The sequence below is a fragment of the Notothenia coriiceps genome, unplaced genomic scaffold, assembly GCF_000735185.1.
Source record: "Notothenia coriiceps isolate Sejong01 unplaced genomic scaffold, NC01 NC01_scaffold00035002, whole genome shotgun sequence".
Classification (NCBI taxonomy): Eukaryota; Metazoa; Chordata; class Actinopteri; order Perciformes; family Nototheniidae; genus Notothenia; species Notothenia coriiceps.
The window spans coordinates 14,252-30,836 of NW_011367703.1; the positions used below are offsets into that span (position 1 = coordinate 14,252).

The following is a 16,585-nucleotide window of genomic DNA, read 5'->3' on the forward strand; positions in this document are numbered from 1 at the left end:
CCCCCTCCCCCCAACCAGAAAAAACGACCAACATCCCCACTTCATCGTACACCTCCATACACTTGCCTGCTTGTACAATGTACAAAGAACTATACATGATGTAATCCTCTATTCCTAATTTCCTATTAAACCTTAAAACCTAATAAAAACTATAATTATGCAGACATGTGAAAATGTGTTTTGCTGACAATTTTCACAATTTGGAGGTTATATCTGGTACATTTGTAGGATGCAAAGTCACTTCATGCAGAACAACTAAATACCTTCCATATTTCTAAAATGAAAATTGAGGTGTCCATTGTTTAAGAGAATGCTGCCCTTGCTGTTTTAAGATAACTTCAGAGAAATGCTTCAAATGAATGCAGTCAGAAAACAAAGCACAGAGCCTTCCCTAAAGGCTAATGACAGGCAGATAGTGGAGAGGAGGGCAGAGTGTGACAGACACCATCTTTGTGCTGATTAATCACAAACTTGATGCTCTGATGACTGCATCACTTGTTATGTATTCAACAAGCACAGGCTGATCAATGACTTATTGGATGAAACTCCTGCGCGCTGGACATAAATATGTAAAGGAAATTAAGCCGTTCTTCAGGAATCTTAATCCTTAAACACTTTTGTGCTTTTAAACACCCATATCCAAAAAACTGCTTTGAATAATCAAGAACTGAGTTTGGTTTGAAAAGGAAGAAACACTCTGAATCTGTTATTTATCAGTGTTTGTAATTTTGATTTGTCGTTCACTCTTGAAGCCCCCTAAGTCCTCTGTTCTCAAGTTCACTGTGATTTATGACAGTAATATCAAGCAGGACACTCGGCTGCATACTACCTGGTCTGTCGTAAAAACTCCAATCTGAGAGGCCGGCCACATTTCACAGCGTGGCAGGTGGAGACAGTAGAAAATTGTCTGTAGATGTTTTCTCACTTTGGTATGAAACACATTTTATCAGCTCTTGCGGTTCGTACATACTATGATGAATTCCTGGCATATAATGTGGATGATGTATGTTGGTCATGTCAAGTAACCTCCTACAATTTCACTCTACAGATGCTTGTTGTGTGGGCTATTGTCAAAAAGCTGTAAAAAGTTGGAGGTCAGTGTGAGAGGCCCTTCTTACAACGCCTAAAGACAGAGATAATACGCACACCGGACAACAGGGATCATAATTCATCCGACATGCATAATTGGGCATTGCTAAAGGGAAATGATTTTTGTTAGTAATCTATGTGTCACAGGGCTGCTATCAATCTAAAAAAAGCACCCTTTGGCTCCCTCTTTCCCGGCCCTAAAAAGATGTAATAATAGGAGAGTGCGGGAGCTCTGCTGGGGAGCTTCACACCTGCTGCCCAGCACACGAGCAGACGCAGCTCTTTTCAAACACGCCTCGCCAGTACAATCCCAGGAGGAAGGAGCCCCTCTCCTGCAGTGGCATTGAGGGATGTCCTCTGTGTATATCTCTCTATCCCTCCATCTCTCTGTGGATGGAGCTATCTGTACTGCATGCATCAGTGACACTTTATTTTTTGTTTCTTCCCCCTTTGGGAATGTTTCACGCCAGCTGTCAGAACAGTTTTTGTCAGTGTGTGCAGATAAAGTGGCTTTTATTAGAAGAGAAAGACAGTAAGGCCATGTTGTCCGGAGTATTTTGAAGGGATTAATAAAATAATACTGCACTTGTCTATATAACACATATATAATTAGGATAAAAGACAATTATTGTTGTCTTTTATCTGAATAAAACAAGCTTCAATTTGGTAAATCTCCAAAATGTCAGCAGTGGACGAATATTAAGAGGGTCATTAAAAGTATTTGCAGAGTGGATGGAACGGAGCAGTAGCCAAACTGCTTGATTGGTATTTGTTAAACATTGATTAATTGACAGACGTGTTTAGAATTGCTAATGATAGTGCAGCAAAAAGCAAACTCCCATCCTAAAGCCTTCTCATTTTACAGCCCTTTCCTTAGCACTCTCCAAAAGTAAAAAGCCTCCAGAATAATTGTTGGAAGCGTCACTTCGTGCTCGTAATTTTAGAAACAACTCCCCCATCCCCCGTGACTGCGCACGGCACGTCCACAAATGGCAGTACCCTATCCTCCCCCTCCCCTTCAAGAAAAACAGGGTCCCTATTTTCTGTGACTGCAGGCTGGCTTTAGGTCATTGTGTCCACTAATATATCAAAGCACAGCTGTCCTAAGGCTCTGTGATGACCAATCACCCCTTCCATCTGTCTCACTCACCCAATCTCTGCTCTATCTCCTCCTCCTCTGCTCTATCTTAGTCTTGCAATCTCCTTCTTTCCCTTATTCTCTGTTTTTCCACCTCCCTTATTCCCTCCTTTCACAAGTGAGCATGTTTCATTCCCTCCTTTCTGTCCAAATCCCCTGGCCCCTCTGTGCTCCCAGCTTAAACTCTCAGCACATGGACAGCTCTGGGATTTGTTGTATTCTGTTAGTACACTCACAAACACAGGCGAACGTCCAAAATGAAGAAAACAATACGGAGCGTCCAGATCCTCCCACGCCAGGCACTAAACACCATCATGCCCTGATCATATACCACCCTCATATACACATATATATATATGGCTTTGTGTTGGTTTAAGAGGTGGGACTTGCAACTGTGCAATTTCATATCATGTTGGCCTAAAAAGCTTTAAGACAAAACTTAATGAAGTTAAATAATTATTCTTGCAATGTTTGATAATTGTTCTCTGTAAAGCAAAAGAGAAGATTCAGAAGATGTTTAAGTAAAGATTGATCAATAATTAAAAAAGGGTTATTAAAGTTATTAAAAAACATTTTATTATATTTATACAAATAATATCCTAAACTAACCTAACTGCTTAATGTTTTTATTTTCTCTGCGCTAGTACACCTGCAGATGCTTAAACACTGAAGTCGGAAAATCTGGAAATATCCCATCCCTGCAAATAAAGGGAGTTAAATAGCCACCCAGTATATGTTATGATCATTGCATTACAAGCACATAATGGCATAACGATGAAAGTATTTCTAAAGCGTGGTCATTTACTAATTAGCTGTGCTGGTGTGAAATAAGTTGTGTGTGATTGTCGAGCTCTGAATTGCGCTGCCTCAGGAATCCAGTGAAGTGTGGCCATCCAAGTGAGCCTCGACGCCTTGCACCTTAATTGGGCCCTTAACGAGAGCGTTGGTCTCCTTAATGAGCTGATGATCCCTCAGAGAGACAGAGCACGGGGCCAGTGGACTCACAGGGCCCTGGGTCCCTAACCTTCTTTTCTTGTGGACACACGCACGCACTCACACGCACTCACACACACACACACACACACACACACACACACACACACACACACACACACACACACACACACACACACACACACACTACGTCTCGTGTCGACGACGACGCGCGTACGTACGCGCACCACCACACACACACACACACACACACACACGACACACACACACACGACACACACACACACACACACACACACACACACACACACACACACACACACACACACACACACACACACACACACACACACACACACACACACACACACACACACACACACACACATACTGTGGGCTAATTAAAGCCCATTCACACCCCACACTAATGATCCCAGCTATTATTCACACACACTTGAGCAGGCTGTGTGTTTACCAAAGGGCGTCACAGGCCCCTCCACTGCCGCACTTGTACCACTCTGCCTACAAAGAGCTAGGCGCCGGCGCGGCCCTCCAACCTGCTCCTCAGGGGCCGGGATGAGATCTACTCTTTTTTTTTTCTATACAAACTACTCCATGACTTAGGCAGGCCATTCACAAAGACACTTGCACAAAACATAAAAACAGAGCCAGGGAGAGAAAGAAGAGAGGTCATTCAGAGGAGAGCTATAAAAACTGCCAGATCTGGACTCATGTGTGTAGTTGCTCTGTGTGTGTGTGTGTGTGTGTGTGTGTGTGTGTGTGTGTGTGTGTGTGTGTGTGTGTGTGTGTTGCCTCTGTGTGTGTTGCCTCTCTGTGTGTGTGTTGCCTCTGTGTGTGTGTTACCTCTTTGTGTGTGTTGTCTCTGTGTGTGTTGCCTCTGTGTGTGTTGCGTGTGTGTGTGTGTGTTGTCTGTGTGTGTGTGTGTGTGTGTGTGTGTGTGTGTGTGTGTGTGTGTGTGTGTGTGTGTGTGTGTGCTACTTTAAAATAAAAGGTATCGCTACACCAGCAGGGGCCCCAGCAACAAGAGTTAGGGCACTCCTGGGTTGGCGGCCTGGGACTGATTTAAGAGTGTGTTTGAAGTGCAGATTACAGATTCTTTGCACCAAATCCCTCCAGGAGTATCCATGGCCCCTGGAATCTCTCTCAGGTTTCTCCTCATGTCTTGCCGTGGCTTCTCGCCCCAGCTTGAAGTCCAAGGGACTGGCCGGAGACAAGGGCCAGGACCGGACACGCCGGGGGAAAATGAGACACCCACACACTGGCTAAACCTTTGGACTGGATTTGTAAGAGCAGGCTTGATAACAAAGACTTAAGTGTGTTTGTGGGTGTACCTGTCCTGAGAGTATGCCTACAGCAGGAGTCAGAGGTAGTATTGGGAAGCAGGAATGCTCCACATTCCCACAAAGGGGATTCCAACATGAAGGTGAGAGTCTTCGCATGTCCTGCACATGTGCAAAGTGCCTCATTGTCGGATTCATGACTACAGTCTTCAAGTAAAAGACAGTGAGCTGCAGTGTCACCAGCAAGCAAAGGGGTGTGTTTGTGTGTCACTGATCTGAGAGTAAACAACATGACTACCTAACACTGCTGTGTGCACACACACACACACACACACACACACACACACACACACACACACACACACACACACACACACACACACACACACACACACACACACACACACACACACACACGTGTAAGCTGTTCTGAAACGATGTCCGGATTGCAGAAGCTCAGCAGAACAGAGCCACTCTGTACATGAAGGACCATGAAACTTTTGGACAGAGCAGATGAAAACCAGCATTGTGCATCCCGACAGTAAAAGTAACTCACACAAAAAGGCAAGAACGTAGGGAACTGGAAGATGCCCATGAAGGACCAGCAGTGTGCCGGCTCTGAAGGCATGCTAACTATTCTACCAGCAGTTTGTGACATTCTTGGACGTGCTTTCTACTTTAGCAGCAGGGAGAGTGTGTTCGTGTGGACTAGCAGGGTGCAGGGAGCTGATGGAACAACAGCTGAAGCAGACCTGGATGGGAAGCACTGTTGCATGTTCTTGCAAGTGAATGGTCCATCAGTTTTATTTATACAAGTCATGCCAATGTGTCAATGTCAATTGAGTTTAAAGCTTCACATATTTCAAAGGGAAAAAATGAAATGTTCTAGGAGAAGAGGCATTAATTTAACATCATCAAGAGCCACTTGTGTCACTTTCATAACAACACATAAGGTTAACTACTTATTTGGCAGGCGACAATTTGAAAGTCCACTTATGAGCGGTTGAATATAAACATTTACAAAAAGCAAACAAATTGTCATGGTGACTATTAAACATCGGCCTCTGATGCTTTTATCAAGTGGTCTTGTCGAGTATTTTTTCTCACACCCACACACTTGCAATACAGAGATTGTGTAATCCATTTTTGGAATGTTTGAAAAATAAAGTTTTTCCCATTATTTATGAAGTATCATTTTTTAATCAACCTGTACATTTTCTACCTCTTTTGTTGTAACTGTCAGGCTGATAATGCTGTTAATGCTCCTTTGAGGCGTGTCAAAGAGCTGGGAAGAAGGGGCTCTTGATGCCGAGGCCACGGAGGCAGCCCCATGCTGGCTGGGAAACAATGCTGTTTTGGAGAGCCAGAGCACTGGACTCAAATGAAACCTGGTGGGTGGGTGGGTGGGTGCAAAGGGGGGGAGCCCAAAACTGGACACGTCAGTTATTAGGTCAGCATTCAAGGGGGAAAAGAGAGAGCAGGGAAGAAGGGGGAAGGCAGGGGGCAGCTTGTGTAGTCCTTAGCTGTATTGGTAAAATGACACTGGCAGAACCGAGGGGTTTCTGCTGCTTTAACCATCAGCCCTACAACCTCCCTCTGTTTCTCTTCCTTCCACCGTTGGTGTCTTCCGCCTTGTGATGAAACATTCAGGCAGGGTCGATGCCCGGGGTTTAGCATTTCCACAACGCACGTCAAGGAAAAAGTCAGGTTTCTGCTGTGAGGCTTGCACATTTTAACAGCTACCTGTGCATTTTCCCTTCTGTTTGCAAAACTACAGAACACAGTGTCCTGTCCCGCTTACTTTGGCAGCGGGGGCTCATTGATTCAGGCAAAGTCCAACTTAGTCAACTGGGGCTGTGACATGCAGAGAAGAAGAGAGGTATAAAAGGTAGTGTACTCACTATAGGGGACAATAGGACTCAGCATTCTGTGGAGCTGGTCTCAGTTAGGAGGAATGCTGTTTTGTGAATGCCAGCTAAGGTTAGCGTCCGTCCGGCTGTAGTCCATCACTAGCATGAGCTCGCACTGACAACACAACAGCCCTGAGAAAGAGGGGGGGAGAGAGAGAGAGAGAGAGAGAGCGAGAAAGCGAGAGAGAGAGAGAGAGAGAGAGAGAGAGGGAGTTATAGGCTGCTGCACAATGTCTGGACAAACACTCACATGTCAACCAAGCCTTTCACACAAGCTCACACAGCAACACACACCTAAACACACACACAAACACACAGAGCAGAAGTCACCCAGAGAATGATAGAATTACTGACCAACCTGAGAACCCTATCAGTGTAACACAAACACTGTTCTCTCTCTCTCTCTCACTCACACACACACACACACACACACACACACACACACACACACACACACACACACACACACACACACACACACACACACACACACACACACACACACACACACACACACACACACACACACTGCCAAATTGACACACACAAGGGTATTCATTATAGGCAGGCATTAATCTGATTGTGAAGCTGCGTTCAGCCTCTAAAGAGGGCTTTCTAAATCTGCCTCACAAAAAGACTCATGCATACCATTGCTCTGTGCACTGGGGCAATAAAACTGCATTCATAGGACACCAAACACGTTTGGAGCTGCATAAGCAAAATGATAAGGAAAGGTATTTTAAAAGAAATGTATAAACCTCTATTTGAGTTGTACTTGGAAATGATGTTGATTAAAAACAACTTTAATCAACTAACATTGTTTGTCTAATTGCGAAGATCCATCAAAAAATAAAGTACTATCCATCTCTATTTGGGTTTGGGTATTACATTTCATATTGTAATCGTGCACAGATTGCAAAAATGCATAGTTTAATCCCCCTGTTTCATCGTTTTATTCTGATATGAGGCCACTTTCTGAGAAAACTCATGAGATATTATATTATATATATTAATATATTATTATATATTATAACAACTTTGAAAATGTTTTTTTTTTCACAACAACAATATTTGGGCCCTTTCTCATATAAGTGGAAACCAAAGGATATTTTTACGCGCATTACTGCTACGTTGCTTAATCAAATATAGTGTAAAAACAATAGAGGATTGAGAAATTGTCTTCCAGTTTTGTTTTTATCTGAAAATGTTTTTATCCCACAATTATATTTAAATATTTTCATAAATATGCAGTCAATGTATAACACATATAAAATGTCTATGAAAATGTATTTATGGAAATGGTATGATACAAACAAAATTCTATAAAATAACTTTAATTTATTCAACATTAGTGACATTATTAGGACATTTAATGTTTAACACATTATTACATTTGTCACAGAGACTCTATCTTTCTTATTATAAAAACGAACAAGTAATGACACATTTATATTCACTCGTTTACCATTTCACATGGAAGAGAAATTACGCAAAGACCACACGGCTGTCCCTGGACACTAGGCTTCACGTTCAACGCTGCCACTGACCAAGACTCCTCCTGCTCTAACTGACAGCCAACTTTTAACACTTTGCCCAGAATAACTAACTGCGCTCCGGCAGCAAACCATAGCTTCCACTTAAAAAACAAACACAGCTCTGTCCTCGCACAGCTCGGGGAGCGGCTGAGAGGAGAAGACATCGTTGTGAAGTTTAGTTTGCTTCATGGTCAGTGGCCAAAGAAGAGAGCTGCTCCAACACGCTGAGCTCCAGTCAGTGGAGCCAAGTGAAACAGCAGGAGAGCAAATGACAGCAGATCAACACAGAGACGCTGAGAAGACAGGCAGCCTTACCTATTCATGCCTGCATGTCCTCCATCAGATCTGAGAGCGCTACTATAATCCCTGGTGCAGACCGGAGTCGTGTATGCACCGCTATGCCTTTTCCACATATGGGACACAACTCTGCTCTCACTCCCTCCCTCACTCACTCTACCACTCACTCTACCTCTCTCTCTCTCTCTCTCTCTCTCTCTCTCTCTCTCTCTCTCCAGTGACAACAGAGCGTGCACTCAGCTCCCCTCCCCCATGGATATCCCATCCCCCTCTCCCTCCCTTCCTTCTCTCTCTTTATGCTAAAAGTATTTAAGTAGGGAGAGAGAGAGAGAAGGAAGGGAGGAAAGAGAGGGCGGGGGGACTGACCAATGGTGCTCTGGAGGAGAGAGAGGGCGACCACACTGAAGCTTGGATACAGAGGACAGTGGAGAGAGGGAGAGCGTGGGGGGGAGAGAGAGAAAGAGTTTTGGTTGGAGGGAAATTACCAGGGTAAATGTGGTTTGCCCCAGGAGGATTAAGAAGGAGCTGGAGGAACAGTGGTGAGATTGTGGTGAAAACACAACAAGCAGCAATCTCCTGTTCCTTCTCTGCGCAGCTTAAATGGTTCAAGTTACTAAAACAATGTGATCATTGACTTATTTCTTATTAAAAACGACTACACAACCAAACTAATTACTAAAAGGGAGAAAAAATGTCACCTTACTTGATACATCACTTTTTTTGTAGATAATCGCTCAACAACTCCCCAGCTGCCACACCCACACACCACATCTTCTCAATGTAACGCATTTTCAAATAGAAAACAAGACAATGTGGTTTAGCAAGCAGCCAGCCTACGGTTTGAGGCATACTGATTAACTCCTGGTGACTACTCTTTAGTCACTAGCACTACAGCAGTCCTGTCCTCACGGGGCCCTAATTGGAGGACGGCTATACAACATATCAGGCTTCAAGGTGGTCTTCTCCCAGAACCCTGACATTTGAGTCCCTCAGCGAATCATAAAATTCATACCAAGAAGGATGTTCTATGTAGACTGTGACGTCAGCCATAGGTTTCTGAGGAGCCGTTGTAAACCTCAAAATGCGTGCCTACGGTGGCCGTCATCTTGGCAGTGATGCTGCCGACTAACTAATATAAAAAAACGGGCATAATGGGTAGAATTGAGGAGCCCAGGTGACTGAGCAGGGCAATCAGCTAACAACCTGAGATGGCACCCATTCATAAGCCTTAATACAACAAACATATTAATAATATAAACATTAATCTCATGTTTTTTTATGAGTAAAGAAACTAGCTACTGTATAGAGACCAACACCTTTTTGTACCAGGGTGTACATTTGAGTATTTCTGCTGTAAAGTTGGCCATTTTAACATGTGGGTCTTGTGGCAGCACTAAGAGCACAGCTGAGTGTGGAAATCATTTCGCATTTTTTATTTTCAATGTTTTGCCCCGACTTTCATGAAAGAGACCCGTCTTGGTTCTGGTCATTTGTTTACCTACTTATTAAAAGGTTGCCTGCGATGTGATGAGTTTCAAAAAAAAAAAAATCACAATGAAACCGTCCCAAGACATGGCGGTTAGGGCTAGTCCTTAAACTACAGCTACTGGCTTCACAGCCAACTAAGGCACAAAAACTAGTGATTGCTGTCACAATGATGAGACCAACGATAAATGAACAAATACGAAACAAAGGGTTCCAGACGTCGTATAACATTGTTTCTTATTAGTTAGTAGGTTTCAAGATTTCTCAGTAAAATCTTTTTAAGAGAACAAACTCTTAAAGCTTAGCATGCAACACTAAATGTTGGGGAAATATTCTCCTATAGGCCCATACCTTTGACCCAGTTTATCAGTTTGTACTGCCCTCAGTGAGCAAAGGCCTGCAACCTTGGGCTGCTGTGCTCTCAGTGTTATGTCTCACTATTACTGCCTGTTGGCGTCAGCTGATAGAGGTGTTATATTGCTCCTCCTGTTTTATCTTATATGCACAATGTTGATTATTCTCTCAGAACCAGCTAAATACAGGGGTCTGGGGTAGAGATCTTCAGAACTGGTTTGGCATCTACTGTGTCAACTCGTGGCACAGCACAGGTCTTGTGAATTCTCCGGCCGAAGCTCCATCAGTGTTTACCATCAAAGTTCCTGCTCTCCCCTTGTCTCTCTGAGTCTCGTCTCCATTGCTTCAGAAGTTTCCATCACACTAAACACTCAAATAAAATAGCGTTTCAAAAATGTTGCAAGTTCATGAACCAATGTTTATGTCAGAAGTGCTTCCAAACTTCATGCATGTCATGGTCATGTGCTGCTTCAGCTTCATTTAGTCACTCTTCACACCCAGCTGCTGGGCTGTTTTTAGCGCCACACTGAGGGCCATATGGCCAAGTCCTCTCCTCCTGTTACACGGTGCCGGCGCTCCAGTCAGGCTTCCATGGTGCGCTGCCGCACAAGCTACAGGACACCACACAAACACAAACCCCGTCCACCTCAAGTATTCCTATAGTGAGCACATAGAGTAAGCGGACCAGCTGAAAATAGAGAGGGACCTTGTGATCATATGTTTGGGGTCCAGAGCATCTCTTGCACCTCATCATGTGACCGTATTATTGAAAGTGTTTGCTCCTGGAGGCTAGCTGACATGAAATGAATGCCCCTCTACTGTAGCTATACTTGATCAAAGACCTTATCAAAGTCAACTTTATTGTCGATCTTCCAATCTCCCATGATGTTGTACTAACTTTTACTTTTTGGTTTATTACAACATCTGTCATTTGGCTATCATTCATATCCATAATATTAAGATTGTACAAGTAATTTGTTAACGGTAAGTAACTTGCCAAGTCTAGAGTCTGCGATTCTAGAGAAAGATTGTTGATATTGGAACTCAATACCCAATCAAAATAACCCTCATGTCAGTGGGGTTGGGCATTGAGAGCCAGATCCAAATTATCACCAGAGTGAAAAGTAAGAATACAAAGGAATCGTAATTTCAATTATTTCAGTATTCTCTTATCGGTTCCTAAACCACATCAGTTTGTTCCTAAACCACATATTTAGCTCAAACATTTGCTATACACAGAGCATATTTTTGTGGTAATATTCAATAAACAGGCATTTACTTTTCTCTGAAAACACCCCATCGGAGGTTAACGTTGATGTTTATGAGCTTGTGGGCAGCACTGTCCTGAGTGGCTAAATAACAACAATAACAGCTAATGGCCGTTTTCAATAAGCAGAATCAGAATGGTTAAAATCCAAACAATACCAAACTCCACTGGTCAACAATATTTACGAACATTAGCATGTCCCATATTTACCTTCTCTCTTTCATTCACTGCTTTTCTAATTATACATCCTCGGTCTTTACCCTGTCCTGGCTGGGATAATATTGTGTTGGCCAGTCCGAGTCGCTTTGTTTGTTTGTTTCCGTTTACAGAGCCAGGTCTCTGTATGAACACCAGATGTTTTTTCAGCCAATACACAGAATAGACAGCTATCAGACAGCTTACTCAACCTTATGTTAGTCAAACTTGACGAAACTATGAAAGAGGAAAAACACCAAAACTATACATTTACTACCCAAACTATACATTATAAACATCCATCAGTTTGCCAACCATCTTCCTGGTTCAACTTTGGCCTACCTTGACGCAGTGTTTACTCATCGCTACTGTGCAGCTTCCTGTACAATGTTTGGAAGTTAATAACCTGTGACTGTCTGACAGCTGTTTCTTTTCCTTGGCAGACTCTCATGGGTTCCTGGGTACTTGAGTGAGTAATAACATATAACTGATTGGGGAAAAGCAAAGAAATAAAATCCAGGTTGTAATAAACTGTAATTATCCTATCCAAACACATGGCCTTTGAAAGTGCAAAGACATGTGGGTTGAGCTATTTCAGTAGATGCCCCAGTGGTCAGTGACATGGCTCAAATTGGAATGTAGGGCAATAAACCCTTTGGAGGAAACGCTGCAACTCATTAGAGTAGTTACAAAACTTAACACACCTGGTGAGTCCCAGTTCAGAACCACAATTAGACTCCTTAATGTTTTCCCTAATATGGGACTCTCAATAGATTTGCTAATGGTGTCTCTGTGGGGGGTTAGGTGAGGGTACGGTTGAGTAGGGATGTTGAAAGCAGACAACTCTGGTGCTCTCTCTATCACTCTATTGCCTTATTAGTGCTGAGGCAGCAGTGTGTAGACACAGGCAGCCTGCTGAGCCCAGCACTACTGAAGCACAAAGACTTCAGGGCCCCAGGACACGAGACGGGCCAAAAACAGAGAAAAATAAGACTGAGAGTTTGAAAGAGACAGAGCATGTACGCACGCAAAGATTAGTTCCAGAGTGATCTGACAGGTGTCACTTGGAGATCCCACCCCAAACTCTCAAAAACATGTAGATATTTTATGAGAAGGGGAAAGTGGCCATAATATTTGTTCTGTTTAGCAGAAAAAGCACCCAAACATTGTGTTTCGTAAATGTTTTACATTGGAACAATATTTCACACTGCTTGTTGTTGGGAGGTCATAGATTGCACATACTTGACAGTGCTTCTAAAAGTTTCTGACATTTTGTAACCATGCTATATTAAATATGGTTGTCATGATACTCCAAATCTATGATTAAATTTGACCCTCTTTTCGAAATCACCGTTTGATTCCATTTAAAATTTGAACACAATAAGGCCATATGGTCAAATTAAAGTAATACATTCCTAGCTGGTACATTCGGCTTTAGAAGTTTAAGCACATTGTTGACAGCTCAGGCTCTTTAACTTTCAGAAGACAATGTTGGACACGGGCTACTGTCAGGCATGGGAGGTAGTGTATAGGTGCCTGGTGCCTGGAGGTTAAATGAGAGATATTAGAGGCAGTCAAAGAGCCATGGCAGGCGGAAAATGACTACTGAATGGAAAGAGGGTACAGGTCAGCACGCTATTGTTTGACCTCATACTCCGGGGCATGTCAACTCAACACCTCCATTCAGCAGGTTGTTCGCCATATGATGAACTATGTTAGCAGGTCATCTGGTTTCATCAAGACAAAATGATGAATCAGGCCTATATTTAATTAGATTAAATGAAAATATGCATGCAGCACAGCCCCACAGGGTGATTAGCTAAGCAAAAATATCCTGCCTTGTGGCTGAATAGACATAAAGTCCTCAGCTAAGAAGGAGGTTGTTGAAGTTTTGCTCCTTATGAAAATACAGTATAACCTCCTCCTGTACACGATCACACCATTCATTGAAAAATTAGCCAAGTATAAATATATACCTGCAAAAACACAATGGCCATGTGTGTAAGGACAGTGAAGGTTTACTACAGCTTTCATACTGTATGCATGCAGTGAGGCCCGGTAAAGTGCAATATATATTAAAAAAACGGGTGAAGTGGTTAATATATTTTTCAGCCAATCATTTCTGATACCACTCCAAAAACTCGATATAAACGGTCTTACAAGGGTTTATGTAGAAATGTATGAAGTGATAGTGATTGTCTTAGTAGCATCTTATATGAAAATATGTTCTTTATCATATCAAGCTTTTTGCTGCGCATTATCAACAAATCAAGTAATTCCTTCCAAAACATTTTGGCCTATCAGCTGATGTTCAGGTTATTCGGCTACATACACAGGTTACATAAACCTGTTAATTACAAAGTAAGACTTTCACTACAAAAAAAAAGTCTCTTCTACAGTGGTGTTAAGTTAAAGCTGCCTAATTTAACAAAAATAAAAGTATTTTTATTGAAATGATTACCCGTAAAGTGTTTTCAGTGTGACTCATTTTTAAAAAAACATCAGAAATGTTTGTAACTTCCAGAAAAGAACAAGATTATTCATTAATTACTGTTGGAAGGGAATTATTTGCAAAGCAAACCTAAATTAAAACAAATGCAGCCTGTGTTATTTAATTTCCCATAGACACCGCTATCAATTGACATTAACCATTGGGGTTAGAGCCTTAGGGATGTTGATACTGTGAACAGCCATATTAACAGAGTGGACGAGGCCTCAGGTTAGAGACATAATGGCTGACCTCAGAACACTAATTGTTACCAGGACTGTGTGGACTTCCCGATTGAAGCACTACTTCAGGGGAACGAAACCTATTTTTTCAAACACCAAGGCCTGTAAGCAGATAACGTTCCCAGACAAATGTTGTACTTTTTGTTTTGAAAACACATATTACATGTCATTTTCTGTTTCCCCCTTTAAACCTCAATAAAGCATGAAAAAACTGTGAGATGTTGAAGTTGTGTGATGTGCACAAAACCTATGGTCAGGATTGTACATTCACAGTAATGTATCAATAATAGACAATAAACAATCCACAAGTGTGGTGTGTTAGTTGTGATAATCACTTCCAGACTTCCAAGGTTTGCCGATATCATTTCATTAGCGCAGAGGAGCGAGTGCCGGGGCTTTAACCGGGATTAGGGCAGAGTGAGAAACTCTACCCCGGCCCCAGTTGCCCCGAAGAGGGCTGACCGAGCAGTGGAGGAAGGGACAAAGTAAGTGTGTGTGTGTGTGTGTGTGTGTGTGTGTGTGTGTGTGTGTGTGTGTGTGTGTGTGTGTGTGTGTGTGTGTGAAAGAAAGAGACGGACGGACAGACGGACGGGGGGTCTGCGGGATTATTAGTGGGAGGTTCAGCTGTTTATTATTCCAATTCTATCTCTAACAGCTGAAAATTGGAGAATTAGGCAGCAGCCCTGAGCAACCTGGGGATCAATGCAGAGGGGTTAAACCCTGTGGCAAGGCTCCACACACTGACAGCGCTCACAGATACTGACGCAGCACATAAACACACCACAGAGGTCATTCACAAAACTTAACAGACACATCAGATTTACCGCTCTGAAGTGATAAGACACTCAAAGACTTCACAGGTCGATGAATAGCTTCACACTTCAGACGTGGGTGACTGTTTGAAAAGCATATAGCTGTGTTAGTCAGCTGCTAATAGCTAAAGAAATTCTATTGAGTTTCGCCTTTCAAGCTATAGCGAAGTGTCTGCAAAGCACCAAACACAAATTAAGGTCTCTTGATTCTGTCATTTGAAGCATTTTTTAGAGAAACTCTTTTCTTTATGCTGATGATCCTGACCTCTGACCATAGAGGAACTTCAGAGAAAGCAAGCCGAACACACTCTTGAAAATGCTGCAACACATCGACCGACTCTCCGTACATCACTGCACATTCTCTGTCACCTACACTGTTGGTGTGAGCCTGGAGTGTCTGAGGATCTCTGGTCACGTCCATGCATGTTGCTAAAGCACATGTGACACTGGGAACTGTGAAACCTGAACTTTCCACGCCATGTAGGCATGCAGTCTGAAGGCACAGTCTTTTAAACATATGCGAGATCTGTGAGTTTAATTTAGATTTTAAAGGAATACTTCCCTCTGTAAATGACTATTTGAATATACATTTCTCCTCTTTTCACATGCCTCAACAATGAAAGAAAAATCAATAGATGAATAGAAGGAAATGGGGAAGCAAATAACAACACCACTATATCAAAATATTTGTTTAATTCTCTCACACAACCTCCTGTTTAGAATAATACAAGTCTAATTTAACCAGTCATAAGCTCACTTTCTAAAACTAAACTTTTCACCTCTGCATAAACAGTCTCACGCTTGATCATGCACACTACACGTCCGGACGAGTTTGGAGTGTATGAAATACGAAGGTTTTAGCAAAAATGCTGGGGGTTGTGAGAGTTTTGTGAGAGTTTGTAAACAGATGGTTTGATATAGTTTGGCTGTTGTTAAAAGCTGCACCTAATTAGTTCAATTTACTCAAGACCTTTCTCTCTATGAAGGTATTTTGTTTTGTGTTTCATTCTCTGTGGTTTGCTTTCTGCACTGAGAAACTAGGTAGGCTATCAGACAAACTAGGGGAGATAAAGAGAGAGGTTCTGAAACACTCAATCCTTATGCAGCCAAACATTAACTCCAGATGTGGAGGTCTTCACATCAGCTCTGTGGATCAGTCATAGTGTGTGTTGGCATTTAGACTACAGCTATTAATGCCTCTATGTTGCTTTACAATAAAAACTGCTTAAATCCCGGGCAAAGAAAAAGCAATTAAATATGGAGTACCTATTAAAGAGAGTGAGCTAATCCACTAGCGGGAAGAGCTAACACATTAGTTACTATAAATAAGAAACTAAAAGTAATTAAACCTCAGAGTTCCCTTATGCATTTACTAAACACTAAACTGTGTCAGCGCGCACACACACACACACACACACACACACACACACACACACACACACACACACACACACACACACACACACACACACACACACACAGACACACACACACACACTGATGTAGTGCATAGCTACC

General features: G+C 42.5%; 1 protein-coding gene across 1 annotated transcript in view; it reads right to left on the bottom strand.

The window, feature by feature from the left end:
* fignl2 (fidgetin like 2) overlaps positions 1 to 8,324 on the bottom strand; it is a 16,704-nt gene extending 8,380 nt beyond the window's left edge. The window contains exons 1-2 of the mRNA XM_010791025.1: positions 8,243 to 8,324; positions 6,384 to 6,524 (exon numbers count right to left, since the gene is read on the bottom strand). Coding sequence (XP_010789327.1) covers positions 6,384 to 6,408 — 25 coding nt within the window. The 5' untranslated portion in view covers positions 6,409 to 6,524; positions 8,243 to 8,324. The remainder of the gene's footprint in view (positions 1 to 6,383; positions 6,525 to 8,242) is intronic.
* Positions 8,325 to 16,585: the final 8,261 nt, after the last annotated feature.